The following is a 21,209-nucleotide window of genomic DNA, read 5'->3' on the forward strand; positions in this document are numbered from 1 at the left end:
TGTGACTTCAGCAATTTATATACCCTCTATGAGTTGGAGTTTCTCCATCTGTTAACATGGGCAAAGTAAAATTTTACTGTTTCAAAGGTTGTAGCAGAGGCCTGTGAGACATCTCACCCTATATAGATGAAAGCTTTACCTTCTTTTATTTTTATTTTTATTTTTTTATGAGAGAGAGAATGAGAATAAGAATGAGAATTGGCATGCCAGGGGCTCCAGCCACTGTAATTGAACTGTCTGTGCACTTTTGTCACTGTGCGTCTGGCTCATGTGAGACCTGGAGAGCCAAACATGAGTCCTCTGGCTTTGCAGGCAAGTGCCGTAACCACTAAGCCATCTCTCCAGCCCTACCTTCTCTTTTTGCTTCTAAACGTAGTGGATTGGATGGTGGTCTCTGTTACCTGCCTTTTCAGTATCCTGCCCTCTCTGACAGGGAGTAAATCCTAAAGTACAAGGCTAAATTCTAGGAAGATGTCAGGATTTATATTTGGCAGAGATACTGAAGTAAGAGAGACAATAAACAGAACAATGCTGTGGGTCAGACGACATGTGCACTCATTCCCCTTGCCAGCGCTCCTCTCTTTGGGTCTTTCTGCTGCCCTCCAGAGCTAAGTAACTTCTCAGTATTCAGCTAACTTTGTGAACTCCATTGTCACGACATGGAGCTGTCTGAAGATGGGCTCTGGTGGCTGGAAGGGCAGCAGAAGGCACAAAGGCAGTGTGGCATGCAGACATTGCACTTTGGTGTTGTATGGCATGATTCTCAGCTCTGCCTTACACTCACTGTGTGTCTTGGGGTGTGGTTCATTCTCCCTGAGTCTTGGCACTTGCCTGACTTTGAATGGCAACAACACTGCAGTACCAAGGCCTACCAGCTAGGACGATGTATGGTTTTACCATGCTCCTTGGAGTAGGGCATAATTTTAAACTAGTTTACTTCTTGAATTTTCTGTTTAATATTTTCAGACACTGGCTGGCCACATGTCATTGAAATCATAGGAACCAACACGCCAGAAGAGTGGGCCTGCTATGTCCATGACGGTTTGCTTGTGCACGCCCTGTGCTAGACGGAGCTTCACGTGCTCTTCATGCTCACGTACTACTGATGGTGGTAGGCAGAATGGCACTGTGTGAGAGATGAGACCCAGTTATACTGGACCTTTTGCTCATTTTGACAGGTCACCCTCTTTTCTGCAAGTGTGTTGTCCAGTGGCCTGGACTGTGGCGAAGGCCTTCCACCTTTCTGTTTGCTTCCTGTGGACAGGCCAGGTGCTGTGCTCCATGTCCCCCGTGAGCTATCAGGTGCATTGTCCTGCTTTATACATGGAAACCAAGGGCAGTCGTGGCTAAGTCACTTGCCAGTGATCAAACAGCTGATGAGACATAAGGCCAGGATTTGTATAGCTTAGTGCTCAGCCCTTTGGCCAGGCCTTGGAGTTGCAGTGCTGTCCCTGAAAAAGTCAGGAAAGTGTCCCGTTCAGATCAGCTTCTGTTCAGGTTCATGGGATATATGCGTCAGAGCTAAGCTGTCCCTTGTTTCTTCAGGGGTAGGTCTGGGCCCTTCCCTCTCTCTGTCACATGTGCTTTTTGCCCTCTCACATTCTGCCCTGGGAAGGCAGCAAGAAGGCTCTCCGGAGATCTGTGCTTTTCAGCCTTGGACTCTGTGCCTTGAGCTGGAAGTTGTAGATCTCTGTTCTGTATAGATCATCTAATCTCAGGTGTCTTGTCAAGGTAGCACAAAAGAGATTGTACTCTGGAGTATTTCTTGAGGCCAACTCTTCAAACTAGAATGAGACTATAAAAATTCGCCCAGTAGCTCTCTACTTTGGATAAATGAAAACCTATTCATTCCTTTTTTTTTTTTTTTTTTGTAGCGTCAGGGTGTAAACCCAGAGCCTTATTCATACTAGGCTCTGCAGTGCCGTGAGCCACATCTTTACCTTCTTCCTTCGTGCCCATGTCCACTCAGTCACTCTGGAGAAGGTGGCCAGGGATGTGCCATGTCTCTGTTGCTTCTCCCGGGGTGTTTCAGGAAACACACTCTTCGCCAAGCTGTTGAAGTAGATAGCTGGACTTTACTCCCCTTTCGGTGAATCCGTTTCCATGCAGCTCTGTATTGGCCGATGTTGAATACTTGAAAGAGCTTGTAAGAAACAAACACTTCCAGGTCAGGCTCTGTCTTTGGAATTCCTGATTCTCCAAGTCAGAACCAGTACCAGTAATGCATTTATAATCAGTCTGGGTGATTCTGACACGTAGCCACTTACGGCAAATGTGGCTTGGCTTGGTGTTGAAGTGCCTAGAGTTACACCTAATGTTTACATGTGTACCTCTTCTCTGCCACTCTAGTTTTTTTTTTTTTTTAAAGATTTTATTTTTTATTTTTATTTTATTTTATTGGTTTTGGTTTTCCGAGGCAGGGTCTCACTCTAGCCCAGGCTGACCTGGAATTCACTATGTAGTCTCAGGGTGGCCTCAAACTCATGGCGATCCTCCTACCTTTGCCTCCCAAGTTCTTGGATTAAAGGCGTGCGCCATAAGATTTTACTTTTATTTATTTATTTATTTGAGAGAGAGAGAGAAGGGCAGATATATGTATATATAGAGAGAGAATGGGTATGCCAGGCAAACGAACTCCAGATACATATTCCATCTTGTGCATCTGGCTTTACATGGGTCCTGGGTAATTGAACCTGGTCCTTGGCTTTGTAGGCAACTGCCTTAACTACTAAGCCATTTCTCCAGCCCCGCCACTCAAGTTTTTATAGACTTGCTTTTCTTTAGAACATTGGTTGGTTCAAAGCAAGGACTATGGGGTGAGGCAAACTTGGATTTCACTTCTAGCACATCTTTGGCTGGATTTTAGGGTAGGTTGCTTGAATTCTTTCTCTAGAATCTAGGTGTAGGATACCATATCCTTAAAATTGGAATGAAAATGTAAGTTATCTGAAACACAATGCCTGATGAATAGTTAGTAGCTATTTTGATGAGTATGAGTGTGAAATTATCCACATGGCTGATGCTTGCTTGAGCTCTGACCTTGATGGAGTATGTTCCAGAAGCCCCAAGGCCTCAGGGCTGTTGGAGATCTAAAACATGTCTTAGAGATGGTTGAATCAGCCTATGGACAATAGGTTTGACCCATACAGTTAGCCTGGTTTGCTAGTGTTGAGCTTTCATGAATTTTCTGGCTATGTGGACCAGTCAGGGAGGTTTAAAGTGAGGGAAAACTCAGGCTTCACATCACTCAGTGTGAAATCATGGGAACGTGTAGGTGCCAATATGCAAAGTCCTTATTGCCACTGTGTCTAGAATCTGCCATTGCAGAAAGACACAGGTCCCTTCTGAGGTATATGCAGGAGGACAACAGGGAGCCAGGCTTTTCCTGGGGTTTTGGGAGCCAGGGGCTGTCAGGCTGCGGAAGGCAAGACAGAAACCCCAGCACAACAAAGTAGCTTTAGAAGGCAGAGTTATGGGCCTCATCTTGGAGCATGTGGGAAGTGTTTCCCTGTTGGCTGAGTGGTTTCCAGATCCCCAGGGAAGTTTGATAGCCAAACAAGTTTAGGGGTCATTGGGTCAACTATGAATAAATGTTCACACACAGAAAATGTAGTGATTTATAAAGGGGCTTGGGTGGGGGTGGGAGAGGGCTAAAGTCAATCAAAGGAGAGACAGAGCAAGGATGAGAGGACACATAGGACCTATCATGACCTTGACAACAGTCATTCACTCCTGGACTCACTATTCCCTACAAGATTTTAATTTTAATTTTAGAGAGACGGGGGGGGGGGGGGAGGGGAGGGGAGAAAATTGGCATGCTAGGGCCTCAGCCACTGCAATGAAGTGCAGACACTTGTGCCATCTAGTGGACATCTGCAACCTTGCAGTTGCTTCACCTTTGTGCATATGGGTTATGTGGGATGTGGAGAATCGAACATGGGTCCTTAGGCTTCACATGCAGGTGCCTTAATTGCTAAGCCATCTCCCCAGCCCCCTAGGGAGATTTTTATGGGGTGGTTGAAGCTTGGCCCAAGAGCCATACTGTCTCTCCGAAGCCTGGTTCTACCATTGCTGGTTGTCAGCCTAGGAAATGGCTTCCTTAACCACACTCTACTTTAACAGTTACCTCTCACATTGTGCCTTAAAAGGTAGCTTTTCTTCCTTCCTTCCTTCTTTCTTTCTTTATTCTCTTTGAGTTCTAGGTCAGGAATTTTAAAATCTAGAGGGCAGTTCTTTCTGGAGGTTCTGGGGAGGACTGTTTCTTGGCTTGCTGAGGCTGATGGCATCATCACAGCCGGCACTGTGAATCTTCATATTTCCTTCCACAGAACCCTTACGGCCTCTCTTGTGATTATGTTGGGTGTACTTGAATAATCTAGGGTCACCTCTCTACTTCAAGCACAAAGTAAGGTAACCCGTTCTCTGTTTTTCAGAACTAGGATATGGCCATCTTTGGGTGGTGGAGGGGAGGTGGATTTTATTCCCTCTGCACCAGCTCAGTGGACTGTCAGGTTCTTGATCTGAGGGAATATTTGTAAAGTGCTTAGCACAGTATCTAATACACCATCAATAACTGTGCTCTTGCTGGATCTATGATTATTTTTTCTGGACCAAACAATGCCACTTCACTTTCTTTCTTCACAATGTATGTGTTCTAATGACATTTGCTACATTTAGTAAGAAGGGCTGTTATTGAACTCTGTCATACACTGGCCACTGCATCATTCCCGCCTTAGAAAGGTCACTCACACACAGAGGAGTTGAGTAAGTCCTGTGAGGCTCTCTAAGCCGGCGAGAACTAAGGTCTGTTTCACACTGACACCCTCAGCTTTGACCTTTGTTCTTGGTTTTGCTGCCCAGACCTCAGTTGGTTTCTAACAACTTTTTGTTCCTAGGTATTGAGGTGATATAATGGAGTAACTGACCTAAACTTATCCCACACTATATAAAATAAAGATCCTATGGCTTTTTACCTCTTGCCTCAGCCCCCAGCTTTTAGAGCCAATTTCTTGATGAATGGATTTCAGTGATTGTTGCTGACATAATGGTGTTAATAATTTCAAGTTTTCAATGATAATTTTTATTTCCCAAGTGGAATTAGAATCTTCTTCATTGCAAGCAGAGAGCCTGGTCATGAGATTCCACATCTACAGCAGTATTCGTAGGCAGGGACCCCACAATGAAGCTAGTCTTGCTAATGGAGTATTTTATATAAGGAACTTGAACACCCCATGGGTTTTGGTGTCTGCCTTGGGATCCCATATTCCTATAGAAACCAAAGAACTACTTGTACCTATTGGACACAAACAAACAAAAGACATTGTCAGTTCACCTCCAAGCTCATCACTGGACAGGTCAGCATTCCTATTTTTCCTTGACAGTTTTTGCACTCCCTTTCCTTTTTTCCTGTTTTTTGTTTTTGCATAGCTACAGTTGTCTGTATGCTTTTGTGTTTTACCTTTTTATTTATTTATTTATTTGTTTGTTTGTTTGTTTTTTTGAGGTAGGGTTTCACTTTAGCCAAGGCTGACCTGGAATTCACTATGGAGTCTCAGGGTGGCCTTGAACTTGTTTTACCTTTTTAAAACTGTATTACTAGTTTTCTGTGCTGTCATAGTCCCTGTCATTGCTGATGGCTTCAGTGTTGCACTGAGTAAATTATATTGAATTTTCTGACCCCTTGATAATTAGTTCATTTCTAGTGTTCAATTATTGTAAAGGATGGCATAAAGTACAGAACTCTCTCATTTGGTCACTTTGTCCCTGCCAGTCACCATGAGTCTCACTTAATTATCTTACCCTTTTGCTTTTCAGAGATAGGGTCTTACTGTGTAACCTAAGTTGCCCTTAGTGGCCTCTCTCATTCTCCTGTCAGGATTGCATATGTGGCCCACCATATCCAGGTTTTTTTTTTTTTTTTTATACTTTATTTTTATTTATTTATTTGAGAGAGAGAAAGAAGAAGAGGGGGAAGAGAGAACGGGTGTGTCAGGGCCTCCAGCCATTGCAAAGAACTCCAGACGCATGCTCCTCCTTGTGCATCTGGCTTATATGGGTCCTGAGGAATTGAACCAAGGTCCTTTGGCTTTGCAGGTAGATGCCTTAACCACTAAGCCATCTCTCCAGCTCTGAAACCCAGTTTAATGATAACATTTGATCCTCTTATTGCTTATGGAGCTGAGATTCAGTTTGGCTAAGCAGCACACTAATGTGAGCTGATGTTGTTTGTACTTGTGTTATCTGTCAGACACTTTGCAGAGGACTTTTCATATAATTATCACGCACGATTCTGCTCTCAGTAAGGAATTTGCAATCATTCCCACTCTGCAAGGCTGCTATATTGTTAAAGAACTTCCAAACAGCAGAGATGAACCCAAATTTGTCTGGCTGTAAAACTGCTGTCAGCTCTCTGACAGTGGAGTTTCTTCCTGTTTTTGTTCTTTGCTGAGTGCTGAGAACACTGCACCATTTAATAAAGGTTTACTTGGTGAGTGACTGAGTGGTCTCAACACTACAAGCAGACTGAGATCAGGGATGTTTTTGGCTTCAAAGACTTTTTCCCCTACCATGATTTCAGTAGAAATTTATATACACATTTATGAATTTGAATTCATATGTGTTTTTTTGTTTTTATCTATTTATTATTTTTTTTTAAATTTTTATTAACATTTTCCATGATTATAAAATATATCCCATGGTAATTCCCTCCCTCGCCACCCCCACACTTTCCCATTTGAAATTCCATTCTCCATCATATTACCTCCCCATTACAATCATTGTAATTACATATATATAATATCAACCTATTAAGTATCCTCCTCCCTTCCTTTCTCTTTGTTTTTTTTTTTTTTAATTTATATGTGTACATGTATGCATGTGACATGGCATGCATTGGAAGTCAGAGGATGACCTCAGGGTGTTGGTCCTCTCTTCCCACCTTGTTTGAGACATGATGTCTCTTGTTTTGCTGCTGAGAAGGCCAGATTAGTTGTCCCATGAGCTTGGGGAGTCTCCTGACTTCACTTCTCATTGTTGTGAGGGTATCTGGCTTTACCTGGGTGTTGGGATCCTAATTTCAGTTGGCACGCTTGTGGAGTGTCTTAACCATGGAACCATCTCTCTAGCCCACATACATATATATACCTACATACACACACACACATACACACACACACACACACACACACACACACAGACTTCTTTTTAATGTACTGTATTGCTTTTTAAAGAGTATGCATGTGTGAGTACATATTATGTGTGTTTATGTATGTGTGCATGTAGTCACACACACCATGGTACGTGGGTGGAGGCCAGAGGACAACCTTGAGGTGCTTGTAATCTCCTCTCATCTTGTTGTGAGACACAGCCTCTTGATCTGTCCTATTGTTTTCCTGTAGCATGTGCACCAATGTAGCTGGCCTGCAATCTTCTGGAGTTTCCTGACTCTGCCTCCAATTGTCATATGCATGCTGGGATCACAGACACATGTGCCACTTTGTGTGTGGCTTTACATGGGTGCTGGGGAATTGAACTCAAGCTGGTACTGCAAGCAATTGTAATTAACTCCTGAGCCATCTCCTCAGCCCTAGACTTTATGTTTTTAGAACAGCTTTCAGGCCATAGCAACATTAATCAGATACAGAATTGAGTAAGCAAGGACTTACAGATTTTAGCAATTTTTAATGAAGTTACTGAAAGCATCAAAAAATACACAAAGATTTTCCATATGCGTCCTCTACACTTACACAGCCTCCTCTTTCATGAATGCTCTCCAGGTGTAAAATTGATAAGCCTTTGTTGACACATTATTAATACCCAGAGTCTATACTTAGAGGTTGGCAATTATGAATAAAGCTGTAGTCAAAATTCACCATCCATGCACGTGAGTTCCTGGTGCTCTCCATCCAGGATAGCCATTGATTTTATCATTGTTTTGGGTTTTGGTCAATCTAATAGGTAAATAGTTGTATCTCACTGCATGTGACCATTTCTTATTTTGCTAGGTATCATCATGAGAAATGAAATGTTAGAGCCAATGACAGAAATATTTTGCAAGTTCATCAAAATTTTTAATTTCCTGAGGTTAAGTCAGTGTTTTGCTGGTAGGAAAATGTTACTAATGTTGCATCGACATACACCATAACCACAGTGTTTCAATTGTTTGTATGTCATTATTTGCTTTGTTATCCTTCAATAGTCCTCTGTTTTCCAAGGCCTCATGTTTGTTTTGAAGATTGAGTCTATTGTCTCCTAAACACAAATGTGTTTCAGGTCCCAGACCAGCTGTGATTCTGCAGCATGGCTTCCTGGCAGATGCTACGAACTGGATCACAAATCCTGACAACAGCAGCCTGGGCTTCATCCTCGCCGATGCTGGTTTTGATGTGTGGATGGGAAACAGCCGAGGAAACATCTGGTCCAAGAGACACAAGACTCTTTCCGTTTCTGATGAGGAATTCTGGGCTTTCAGGTCTATTGCAATGGATTATGATTTAAGTCTATTTCCTTGCCATCCTTAAGGCAGACACATGGGAATTTCACTGGAGAGGCAGATCCAGGAACCATTCTGAAGTTGTATGAGGGAGAGACAGATCTATCTTAAAAAGTTTTAAAGTTTGTCAAGAATTTAATAACCAGCATTAATTATGAATTATATTGTAAATGATAAAGAAATGATTACCTAAATAATTTGATTTAATTAGGAAATCTTAAGTTATTTTACTACCCCTGGTGTTGTGGGAGCTGCTAGGTAAATGCTATCTTGTTGTTCTCCCCCACCTTCCATAAACATATACCTGGACATCCACTTTTCTTCTTTTCAAAAATTCTCCTTTCTCTCTTAGTTTTGGCTCTCCCAGTCAATTGAAGCATAAATAGGGCACAGTGATAAAAAAAAATTGTATCTTGGGAGATACACCTGGAAGGGAATTTCCAGGTGCTTCTGTGGTTTTCTGAGCTCAGTTCTGGAAGCTTCATGTTCAGTGTTTGTGTGATTTTCTCTTTTATGTACTATTTCAGTAAAAATTCTCCTCTTCTGGATTATAGTTTTCATGAGATGGCAAAATATGACCTACCTGCTATGGTTAACTACGTTCTGAAAAAAAGTGGCCAAGAACAACTCTACTATGTGGCTCATTCTCAAGGTTGCACAATAGGTATGTATGTGTCAAGTATGAGAAAAGTTGATAAAATGTCTTTACTGTGAAATATCCAAAATAATGTTAGTCCAAATATTTTTTAATGCTGAGCAGAAATCATGAATAGGGCAAGGACTTTTTAGTAACAGTCTATGGAAATATTAAAATTGAAAAAAATATTGTAAGGAAGCCACACCCTAGTGTGTATTATCCCATGTCAGTGGAATTGAACTACAATGATGACAGTCTTAAGAAACTATCTACATCTTTTAGGTATGTTGTTTCTTAAAGTAATATGTTTATTATAAAGAAAAAAATTTCATAAACTTAAAAAAAAAAGACAAGTTGCATACAATTCTAACAAGCAAGATTCTCCAATGAGGGGCTGGGAATCTGCTCCGTAATTTATGTAATTCTCTCATTTAGTGTTCATTAACACCTGTATTCATGTCACATGATCTTCCTAGACCACATTCCTCCAAGCAGAGTTACTATGTGAGCAGTCTGAGTTCGTCCTAGGATATTAACATGCCTGGTTAAGGTATCTCACTTTCTGGGAAATGGAACTGGACATTGCTGTCCATGTACATTTCTTTTTTCATGACTAATTCACTTGTCTCCTATTATTTTCTGAAGTGATATTCTAGAGCCTTCACAGCTAGTATCCCATTGCTGAGACAAAGTTTACAACCAGTAGCAACTAATGGGAGGACAGGGTTGGTTTCAGGCTCACAGTTTTGAAGGAAAGCTTCACCGGGGCAGAGGAAGCTGGCCCACAGCATCACACACCTGCCGCGGAAGGAGAGTAGCAAGCACAAGCTGGCTGTGCACAGCCAGTGGGCTAGACAAGTCCTCTGAAAGTGTGCCCTGGTAACACACCTCCTCCAGCTAGGCTCCACCTCCCAAAGTCTCCTCCAGCTGGGGACTAAGTAGGAAGCTTAATCCCAAACATGTGAGGCTATGGCGAGCATATTCATTCAAACTAGCACAGGGGTCAAGTGGCAAGAAGTGACCTGAGAAAAGGCTCTAAGATATTTTGCTTGCTTGTTTGTTTTTCAAGGTAGGGTCTCGCTCTAGCTCAGGCTCACCCGAATTTCATTATGTAGTCTCAGGTTGCCCTTGATCCTCCTACCTCTGCCTACTGAGTGCTAGGGTTAAAGATGGGTGCCACCATGCCTGGCGGCTATAAGACACTTTAAAGCTAAGGGGACTCTAAATTTTTGGGTCACTGTTGGTCTATTTGGATGGTCTGTTAAACAGATGAAGGAAGGGGCAAGGGCATGGAGGTGGTGAGGTGAAGCTATAGAGTACAGACTTCCAGTTCATGTTAAGGGAACAAGGAGATGTTTGGCTCTGCTACCCTGCATGTCTTCCCATGCATGTGTAGGCCAAGATGTGGAACAAGTACTTCACAAACCCTGGACTCACTAGTTGAATCAAGTTCAGAGTTTTTGTGCAAATATACTAGAAGGGCTTCATTGCAAGGACTTTGTCTCCAAGGGCAGTGCTGTGCTGTGTGGTCCCTGGGCTTCACCTGGAGGACATCATAAATAACTCTTTTTTGTGTGTGTTTTCTGAGGAGAACATGCTAGAAGATGCAATTTCCCTTTCTTCTTTTTGTCCCCACAGGTTTCATTACGTTTTCACAGATCCCTGAGGTAGCCAAGAAGATTAAACTGTTTTTAGCCTTGGCTCCTGTGACGTTACTCGAATTCTCTTCGGGTCTTGTGTCCAAAATTTCAAAATTTCCAGAAGTTTTTTATGAGGTACTTGGGTCCTTGACCCCTCTCCTTTACTTATAAATTTCCTCTTCAGATCTGAACAACTGTCTCTTGGAGGAGAATCCTTGATGTTATACTCTGCACGCTGTTTCTTTCTTCTATCCCCCTCTCATGCAGGGGAACCCAGGAAGTCATACAATTAACTGTACATGCAGCTACCTGTACTCAAGATTAGTATGTTAGTACAGCTCTCAACTAACCACACAAAGAGAGTACAAGAAAGTCTGCAAAACTGTAATCTAGACATTTATAGAGTTGCCTTTTATTCAACAAGGTAAGGTCATTTATAGCAGTAGGCAGGAGACAAGTATGCCATTACCACGGGGCCATCCCCGGCCACACTGAGCATTATCTAAAGACATAATGTTACTGTATTTTATACTATGCCCCTTCAACACATCAGTCTTGACTCCTAAAGGTGTGCAGCTTCAAGCTGTGCTGTGGAGGTAACAGCACTCATGAGAAATGTTGGGCCCACCGAGGCGAGATTGTTCCTTGTCCTGCACTATGTATTTTATGTATTTACACACATGAAATCCTTTAAAGCAGCATATCCTGCCATGCTCGTCAGAGATGGGCCATGCATGGGGCTGTGGCCCCATCAGATTCTAATGGAGCTGAAAAGTTCCTGTCAACTGGTGATGCCATAGTTAAACACATTGTGTTTGTGGTGATGCTGGTACAAACAAATCTGTTCTGCCAGTCATAGAAAAGCATGCTTGATAATCAGTAACTGTGTTATTGGTTATTGTAGTTCTATGCATTTTATCACTAGAGCGTACTCCTTGAATTTACAAAAAGCAGGTTTATGCTAAAGGAGTATGCCGTGCTATGCTCGCAGCAGCCTCACCCACCTCATGTTCCCTGCGTCTCTTCCCTGCCCCACAAAGCTGAATTAGGTTATGTACGGTAACCATCTAGTACTGTGTGAACACCTACAGTGGTTGCACCAAGGTGGAATTGCTGGGGGATGTGGTTCTTAGAACATACTCCTGCTGTCAGGTGACCACGACGTACAAGTGACTTACTTCAACTAAGGATAACAGAGCATACAGGTCATTTAAAAGACTTATGCAGGAACATGGAATGTACTCTGATCTCCAAGCCTGGGGTTCATATAATATGCAAGAGTGACGATGTTACCTCATTGTGTTTATAGCTGCTACATGCAATGTGTTTTGACTTGAAGGTACTGCAGTTTATTTAGCTAAACTCCCATGGTAAGAATTACTGCACTGTTAGCTATGAAGATAAATTTTTCTAGTGTCCTTAGGAATAGAAGCATTGATTTTCATTTAAACAACTCAAAATGTACAGTACTTCGCAACTATTTAGCCTTCTCTCTGATGTCTTCTTTAGAGAATTCTGTGGAAATTCCTCAGTACTGTGCACACTGCTCACAGAGGAGGCTAACAATGGTACCAACTCGACTGTATTCACTGAGTATAAAACTAATTAATAAAAAAGATAAATTAAAAAAATAGTGAGATGTTGAGTTAAACTCATAATAACTGAGTTTTTTAAAAAAAAAATAATTTATTTGCAAGTGGAGAGATCCAGAGAGGAAAGAGAGAGCTAAGAGCTAAGAGCGAATGGGCAAGTCAGGGCCTCTAGCCATTGCAAATGAACTCCTGATGCATACACCACTTTCTGCATTTGGCTTTAATTCTGGGGAATTAAACCCAGGCTGTTAGGTTTTGCAGGCAAGTGCCTTAACTGCTGAGCCATCTCTCCAGCCCTGAAAATTTTTTTTAAGAGAAGGAAAAGCAGAAGCTGTACTCCATCACCTATGGATTTGAGATAGGTAGACAAAGTAGCTCGGACTTGTAGACTCCATTGTTGAGCATAAGCTGTTGGGTTTACACAGCTCTTGACTGAAAGGACCTGATCATCAGCTCCGAGTCAGGGTAGCGTTCTATTATAGCATTCTGTAGGTACAGTTCTATTCCCTTACACTTGCACGCTTCCCTGTATTAGTTTTCTAGTTGGGAGGTTGAGTCTCTTCCATGCCTCACCCCTACTGGTGGTTTGCTGGTGAGCTTTAGCTTTGCTTGGCTTCTGGAAGCATCCTCCAAATTTCTGCATTCATCTTCACTTGGTGATCTTCCAGTAGGCATGTCTACCTTTGTGTCCCAAAGGAACCCCCCCTTTTAGAGTTACCAATAACATTGCATGCAGTCCCACCTTAATGACTTCAGTTGAATTTGATTCCTCTGAAAAGACCTAATATCAAAAAAAGGTCATTCTGAAATAAGGCAGTTAAGATTTGAAACATCTGCTTTCTAAAGGGAACATAACTCATCCCATAAAATTGCTGTTGCAAACATTTGTGTTCCTTTTTTTTTTTATTAACAACATATTTTATATGAGTGCACCATGTGTTGGTTCCCTCTTATCCCTCGTCCCTACCCCCATTCTGCTGGGGGTCCTCTTAAGTGGGGTTACAGGTATTCCCCATGGGATTGTGGGATATATATGTGGGAGGAGTATTCCATTCTTCTTGTCCTTACAGCTGGTAGATGTGAGGAGAATATAAGGAAATAAATTTGGGTTCCATACAAGGAAAACCTTTCTCCTTCTTTCCTATTGCATTGCATGTAAAGATCTGCTTTGGGAATACAGTGGTTGCCCTGGTAGTTAATGAATACAGATTCAGTAACTATTGGCTAGGCACAAGTAGGTTAGGAATGGTAAACTTCCATAAAGTAGCAGATACTGGCTATTCTCCAGCCTTGCCTTTCTCTGTCCTGCGGGAGAGCACAGTGAGCTCCGACACTGCTCTCTGAGTCAGGATGCCATACGTACCCCCACAGGCGGCTACCCACCCTTCCTTGGATATCCTCTTGCATGTCTACAGTCACCTCCCCTACCCCAGGTGGTATCCTTATTCTAGTGGCTCTCTTCCAATGGCAGGAGGTGCCCACTCACTAGTACCCAGTGGTGACCACCCAGAGGCTAGATGTTACACTGCCCCTAGCCTCTGGAGTTTATCACGGTTCCTCACAGCCAGAGGGTCTCCATGCTGTCCCCGAGTTCCTCCCAGGAAAGGGATTTGGAGCCCTACCAGGTATATGTTCACCAGGCTTTCCTGGGTGTCCACAGAGTCCTGCGGTGGTGGACCAGCCCAGGCCCCAGTCTTTGGTGCTCTCCTAGAGGACAGATGCCTCCCCAGGGTCCTAAAGGACAGCTCTGTACCTTAGCCAGCCTCCTGCAGTGACTTAGGGCACTCAAGGGACAATCTAGCCAGCCTGAAACTTTGTTGCTACAAGAGATGCAAAAACCCTTTGCAAAACAATAAAAGGATTTGTGACAGATGAGCAGGCACTTGTGATGTTGGAGCGAACCGTTCAATGATCAGAGACAAAAAAATTCCATCAGCATTTATGATCATGGCAAGGATTTAATTCAAGGTCTCAGATAAGAGATGAGTGGAAATATGGAAGAATTGATCCTTGCCCAGCTCATGCTGCCTTCGTATTATGATGTGTAGAGTTTATATACCACAGTGCAGGGAGCAGGAACTCAAGGATGTGCACTGATTTGAGATTTTGTGCACAAAAACAAATCAAGAAGTCGCCAAATGTTATCAGAGTTTGGATGAGACCTTAAAAAGGGCATTGGGTGAGATACTCAGGACATCTTGAATACCTATATGGATATTTGCCAGGGAAATCGTGACAAAACAAATATAAACCATCAAATGGCTTGGGAAGAAGGTTGGTGTCTCTGTCAAGCTGGTGAGGGGAGGCTAGGGACAGATGAATCTTCCGTTACCATGATTTTTGCCTCAAGAAGTTTGCTTCCCCAGCTGAAAGCTACCATGGAGACATATTTCAAAATGGCAAGTCAAGATTTGTTAAGCAGTGTCAGTGTGAGGTTTTGGGTATGTTGAGAGTGACTTGAAGACTCATATTGCAATGTACCCTAAGCCACTCTACCTCAGCAAATGCTGGGCTCTTCTATGAGGTGCCACCACAGATGACTCCATTATGGTCACTTGAAATGAGACTGATCATGTACAAATAAAGCAGATGTTCATTCAGATGTGCCAGAAGACCCTTGGCACAGTGATTTCAGTTGACACAAGTGGAGGTTACTGAAGGCTGCTTCTGGCCATTCTGGGCCAATAAGTGAACTTGTTTATAGTTTATCCTTTAAAGCTATGAGACCTGCATGCAGCAGTAACAACTGTCACTTAACCTAAGCCGCTTCTTACTGAGGACTAAGTAGGATAATATGTTTGGTCTGCACATGTTGTTAATTGCCTTAACTTTAAATTACTTTTTCTTATAAGTCCAATTAATGTGAAAGCCATATCAAAATGGAGCAATTTTGCAATATTTATAAAGCTTCATTCTCAGTATTTTTTATTTTAAGGAGAATTTCAAATTTAATAAAAATCAGTTACCTCTAAAATGAGAGCGAGACAGTAACTGCATTTTGCCCTGTGGGCCGCATGGTCTCTGTTGCATCTGTTTCGTTCTGCTGGTGTAAAGTGAGAACAGCCACGATGAGACTTGAAGGGGCAGCATGGCTGTGTCCCGGTAGGATTTGGAAAACCATATGTGGTGCTAGGGGCAGAGGAAGTTTGGAGTCCTTGTTTAATGGATATAGGATTTCATTCTAGGCAGCTTTAAAAACCTGTGAAGACAGAAGTGGTAATAACTGCCCAAGTGAAAATGTACTTAGTACCACTGAACTGAGTCATTATAAATGATGGACATTCTGAATCTTATGTCATGTATTTTACCACAGTAAAAATATTTCTTTTTTTTTTTTAATTTATTTATTTGAGAGCGACAGACACAGAGAGAAAGACAGATAGAGGGAGAGAGAGAGAGAATGGGCGCACCAGGGTTTCCAGCCTCTGCAAACGAACTCCAGACGCGTGTGCCCCCTTGTGCATCTGGCCAACGTGGGACCTGGGGAACCGAGCCTCGAACTGGGGTCCTTAGGCATCACAGGAAAGCGCTTAACCGCTACGCCATCTCTCCAGCCCTAAAAATATTTCTTAAAAATAAACGACAAGCACGGTGTGGTGGCACATGCCTTTAATCCTAGCACTTGGAGGCAGAGGCAGGAGAATCGGCCATGAGTTTGAGGCCAGCCTGGGACTACAGAGTGAGTTCCAGTTCAGCCTGGGCTATAGTGAGACCCTACCTTGGAGAAACCAAAACCAAGACCAAAACAAAAACCCCAATAACAGACAGTGGGCCGGGTCTGGGTAAATGTATATACACCTGGTGGGCATTGCTAATCTGTTTCTCAGAAGTCACCATCAATTCAGCCCTTCAGAGACAAGATGACACTATCTTGGGAATACTCTGGGTGAACAGTCAAGGACACTTCCTTTTGTAATAGTCTGATAGAAGCTTAATTTTTCCCCAGTGTGTTTTCAATTTGAGAATTTAAATGCATCTCTTTAGCGCATCTGATTTAGCCTAGTGAACACTGCATACATTTCCTGGTTTTAGTGTTGGTTGGTCACCACTTTGCTCCAGAACCACTGCTGGAGACTCTCGTGGGTCTGTGCTTCTGGGGCGGGTTACAGAAGTCTGTGCCCAACACTGAAATGCTGACACATTATTGGGTTTCCTCTTCTTTCTTTCTTTCTTTCTTTCTTTCTTTCTTTCTTTCTTTCTTTCTTTCTTTCTTATAGGACTTGTTTGGACGTAAAGAACTCCTTGGCCCAAATGAGATTTTGAAGTGGCTGAGCATCCACATGTGTCCCCATAACATCCTGAAGGAGCTCTGTGGAAACTTCTTTTTTGTTTTGTGTGGATTTAATGAGAGGAATCTGAATATGGTATGTATGTATATTGAGACTTAGACTTGATTGAAGCTTTCAATGACTTTTATCTGCAAGTGTGCTTGCCCGTATTGCATAATGGGGGAGATGCACAGACGGCCTCAGCAGAGCTCTAAAAAGTCCTTCATTTAAGAGACACAAGAACCAGCCTTAGCAAGTGCTGATATGTGCGGCTGTCCTCGGGCTTGCTCTTGTCGGCTTCTTCCACTAAACCTACATGGAAGCTGTAAGTGTGAAGACTTGTCATGGCCTGAGTCATAACACTGATGTAGTATTTAATTCAGCAAGGAGGTTCTTTAAAAATGCTATGTGTGCATACATCTGGAGTAACCATTTGGATAAATGTACACATAGATATAGTGTACATGTACATGTGTATTTATTTGCACAGATGATGTATGCACAGATATATTACATGCATACATGTGTATTTATTTGCACAGATGGTGTACTCACAGGTATATTGCATACTCACATGCATATTTATTTGTACAGATGACATACATAGAGATATATTGTACATGTACATGCTTATTTATTTGTGTTATGAAATGTAAACCCTTGGCTTACAATATGCTTGTGTTTCTTTTGTGGTTTGGAATGTTGCACTTTGAAAACTGATTTCAAATTCCTGGAATGAAACCAGGCATGGAGGCATGGTGGTGCATGCTGTAACTCCAGAGCTTGGGATGTTGAGGCAGGAAGATTTTGGTTTCTAGTAAGTCTAAGCTATCACATAAGATCTTGCCTCAAAACAAACAAACAAACAAAAAAAACCAACAACAAAAAAACTAGAATGAAAGCTCTAGAGCAATTTTTACAGCAGTATTACTTTTGAATTTTTTTGATGATTAAAGGAAGGTGTTTGAAAATCTGAGAAATCATGAAGAAATCAGAAGTGACCAGCATTGCAGTCTGTTCCCCCATGCTTACCATATGTATTCTATGTCTGTAGCTACATCTGTTGGACATGTTTGTAGTTAGGTAAATCTTTCCATCCTGAGATTATAGCTCTGTATCTTTTAATCTTTGTAGGATGAAATTTCATTCAAAGTTGTAATTTAATGTTCTTATACATTTGCAGTTATGCAACTGTCACTATACTTAATTTGATACTATTTTCATTACTTCAAAAGGAAATTTCATATTCTTAACAATTTCTTACCCATTTTCTCCACTACCCTGTTCCTGGCAAAAAACTGATTTGCTGGGTGTGGTGGCTCATGCCTTTGATCCTAGCACTTGGGTGGCTGAGGAAGGAGGATTGCTGTAAGTTCAAGGCCAGTCTGGGCTACAGAGTTTCAGGTCATCCTGGACTATAATGAGACCCTGCTTCAAGACAAAAAATAAAACATCAAAAAAAAAAAAAAAAACCCTGGTTGAATTTCTTTCACTGTAGATTTTGTTTGTAAAGACATATTGCTAGATTTTAAATCTAAGAAGAGTCATAGGTGGTCTTTTGTGAAGAGATGTGGGGGTTTTATATATGTATGTGTTTGAGGTGTGCATATGTGTGTTTATATGTGTTTGTCTGTATATGAGCACATGTATATGCAGGTGTGTGCAAGGCCAGAGGTTGAGGATGGATGCCACTGTCAATCATCCTCCACTTATTCAGACCTCTCACTTGAACCTAAAGCTCACCAATTCAGCTAGCCAGGTTGCCCTGGGAATGCCCTATTGCTGTTTCCCAAGTGCTGGGATTACAGGGGACCTCCACCCCACCCAGCATTTACATGGGTGCAGGGGATTCAAGCTCAGGTCTTCATACTTGTGTGACAAGTGCTTTACCAATTAAGCCATGTCCTAAGCCTAAGAAATATACTTACGATCATTATCATCTTAACACAGTTTCTCCCTCTCATTTATTTCTTTTCTCTCGCAGTCTCGAGTGGATGTGTATGCGTCACATGGTCTTGCTGGGACTTCTGTGCAGGACATGATACACTGGACGCAGGTCGGTATTCCGGGGGCAGGTACAGTGGCTTCATGTAAAGTCAGCGCTGGGAAAGCTATGTGCTCCATCTCTGCATCCAAACAACACACTGCATGTGGATTTCCTCCAGCGGTCAGGGATCCCTGTTGGGTCTGGGCTGCTTTTGTTATCCTCCATGAGGCACACTGTCGCACGAGTGTACCAGTTACCAGGGATGAGCTTTGTCTTTTTCCTCCCCTCCCTTTATTTCTCCTTTATCTCCATCTCATTTATATATTCCCTCTCTACCTCCTTTTCCTTCTGCCCCCTCCCTTCGCTCTACCTGTTTTTCTCTGAGTCCCAGCATTATTTTATACTGTTTCATAAAGTAGAAAGCAGAACAACACTGGAGAGAGAAGGTGCCCTATCAGCCTGAGCCCATAAACACAGTACCTGGAGCATCAGTGGCTAAGCCGGAGCCAAAGCAATTGTGTATGAGAATGGGAGACACTGAGCTTTACAATATCACCTAAGTAATGGATGTGTCCATTCTAGAAAATTTAGGATTTACAGATGGCAAAAGGGAACATTATCTTTAGATGAAAACAGTGTCTATAGCCATACCACCCTGAATGTGCCCAATGTTGTCTGAACTGAAAAATAAAAATTATAAAACAAGTAAGCCTACACAGATATAAGAAAGCATATTCAGAGATACAGTGAATCTCTACATTTTGTTCCATGCCTCTTGTGCATATCATTTCAAAAAGAAGCAGTTAGGAATACAGATAGAATTGACAGATTTAATATGGGATTTTCCTCTTCCTGTTTTACAATTTGCTTTTCTTCTCCCATCTGACAATATGTGAGGCAGTTTTTTTCCACCTCTTTTTGAGAACTTTTTCCCCAGCTAACCTTATTTTAAGTGTGAAATACTTGACTGTTTATGCTTCAAGCCAAGATACTATATAGGTCTCTTGGATAGAAGTTTCCAAGTACCAGTCCAGTCACTACTTACATTATACTTATTGAACTTTTTTAAAAAACGTTTTAACTTATTTATTTATTTAAGAGCAACAGACAGAAGGAGAAAGAGGCAGAGAGAGAGAGAGAGAGAGAGAGAGAGAGAGGGAGGGAGGGAGGGAGGGGGGGGAGAAAATGGACATGTCAGGGCCTCTAGCCACTGTAAACGAACTCCAGATGCATGCACCACCTTGCACATCTGGCTTACGTAGGTCCTGGGGAATCAAGCCTCAAACTGGGGTCCTTAGGCTTCACAGGCAAGCGCTTAACTGCTAAGCCATTTCTCCAGCCCACAAATTCAACTTTTTAAAAAAAAATATTTATTTTTATTTATTTATTTGAGACAGAATGAGGGGTGGGGGAGACAGAGAGAGAATGGGTGCACCAGGGCCTCTAGCCACTGCAAACAAACTGTAGACACATGCGCCACCATGTGCATCTGGCTTACGTGGGACCTGGAGAATTGAACCTGGGTCCTTAGGCTTTAGAGGCAAGCACCTTAACTGCTAAGCCATTTCTGTGTCCCTGAATTGAACTTTTAAAAGCATTGCTTCAAAGACTGATGGGACTTTGGTTTGTAGAAATGGATACAAAATGCTTTTAGAAACAATGTCCCTAGAGATTCTAATTCATTTGGATTGGGGGATTTAATACTCTACTTTTGCTGTCATAGCTTTATTGATAAGAGACCTGATGATATTTACATTGTACATCTTGACACATTTTGGCTAAGGTGTGCACCTGCAAAACCCCTGCCCCTAGGGAAAATAGTGAGCATGCTTGTCACCCCAAGTTACTTCATGCCCCTTTCTAACTCGTGGGTATGCATTTTCTAGGGTTCCTGTAAGTAGAGGCATATATGAGCATTTGCTTTATCTGGCTCTTCCCCACGTGAACAGTGCACGTGGTGTAGTGCAGGTACTTGTATGTTCTGGTGTGGAGCCCAGGGGCTCACTTAATGGCAGCCAGGAAAGGGCATCATGTGTCCTCCTCGGTCACTCACTCGCCTCTCTCCAGTCTCTCTCTGATTCTGGGGCTTGCTGTTTGTGCATTTTGGTCATTCTTGGCTCTCCACTTCCCACAGGGCTAGGGTTACGGACACGCTTGGCCATGCACAACTGTTTACATGAATTCTGGAGATTCAAACTCTGGCGGTCCCAGATCTCCCGAGGCCCTCATGCTTGTGCAGGAAGTGCACTTAACCACCGAGCCGTCTCTCAAGCCCTTGTCTGGCCTTTTCCCTCCTTAAGTATTTTTGAGATTCGTCCTTGTTGTGTTTACTAGTGTGTCAGTCCTTTTTATTCCAGAGGATCTGTGTTTTTTAAAAGTCTGCCTAGCAGACTCTTCTGCCTAACCAGGCTTGAAAGTCACTAACCTGGAATATGTCTCTTAGAAGTATGGTATTAAAAACCTAGACATGCGTCTCCTTACCTCAGACTCCTCTCTTCTGGGCCAGGTCTTGGTCCAAGGAGTTTACTTTATTGTAGGGACATAAAAGTGAAATGTTAAGTGGTAAAATGTACTGGGGCTTAGAAGAGGAGTCT

The 21,209-nt window shown here is 42.4% G+C and overlaps 1 protein-coding gene and 1 pseudogene across 5 annotated transcripts in view; both read left to right on the forward strand.

The window, feature by feature from the left end:
- The window catches only part of Lipa (lipase A, lysosomal acid type), a 44,590-nt gene that overhangs the window by 17,803 nt on the left and 5,578 nt on the right, over window positions 1–21,209 (forward strand). For all 5 annotated transcript variants that reach the window (XM_045133192.1, XM_045133193.1, XM_045133194.1 and 2 more), the window contains 5 exons: window positions 8,272–8,470; window positions 9,046–9,155; window positions 10,767–10,903; window positions 16,578–16,724; window positions 18,613–18,684. In XM_045133192.1, coding sequence (XP_044989127.1) covers window positions 8,272–8,470; window positions 9,046–9,155; window positions 10,767–10,903; window positions 16,578–16,724; window positions 18,613–18,684 — 665 coding nt within the window. The remainder of the gene's footprint in view (window positions 1–8,271; window positions 8,471–9,045; window positions 9,156–10,766; window positions 10,904–16,577; window positions 16,725–18,612; window positions 18,685–21,209) is intronic.
- LOC123463421 lies at window positions 11,499–15,048 on the forward strand (annotated as a pseudogene).

This window comes from Jaculus jaculus, chromosome 1 (genome assembly GCF_020740685.1).
Source record: "Jaculus jaculus isolate mJacJac1 chromosome 1, mJacJac1.mat.Y.cur, whole genome shotgun sequence".
In the NCBI taxonomy this organism is placed as follows: Eukaryota; Metazoa; Chordata; class Mammalia; order Rodentia; family Dipodidae; genus Jaculus; species Jaculus jaculus.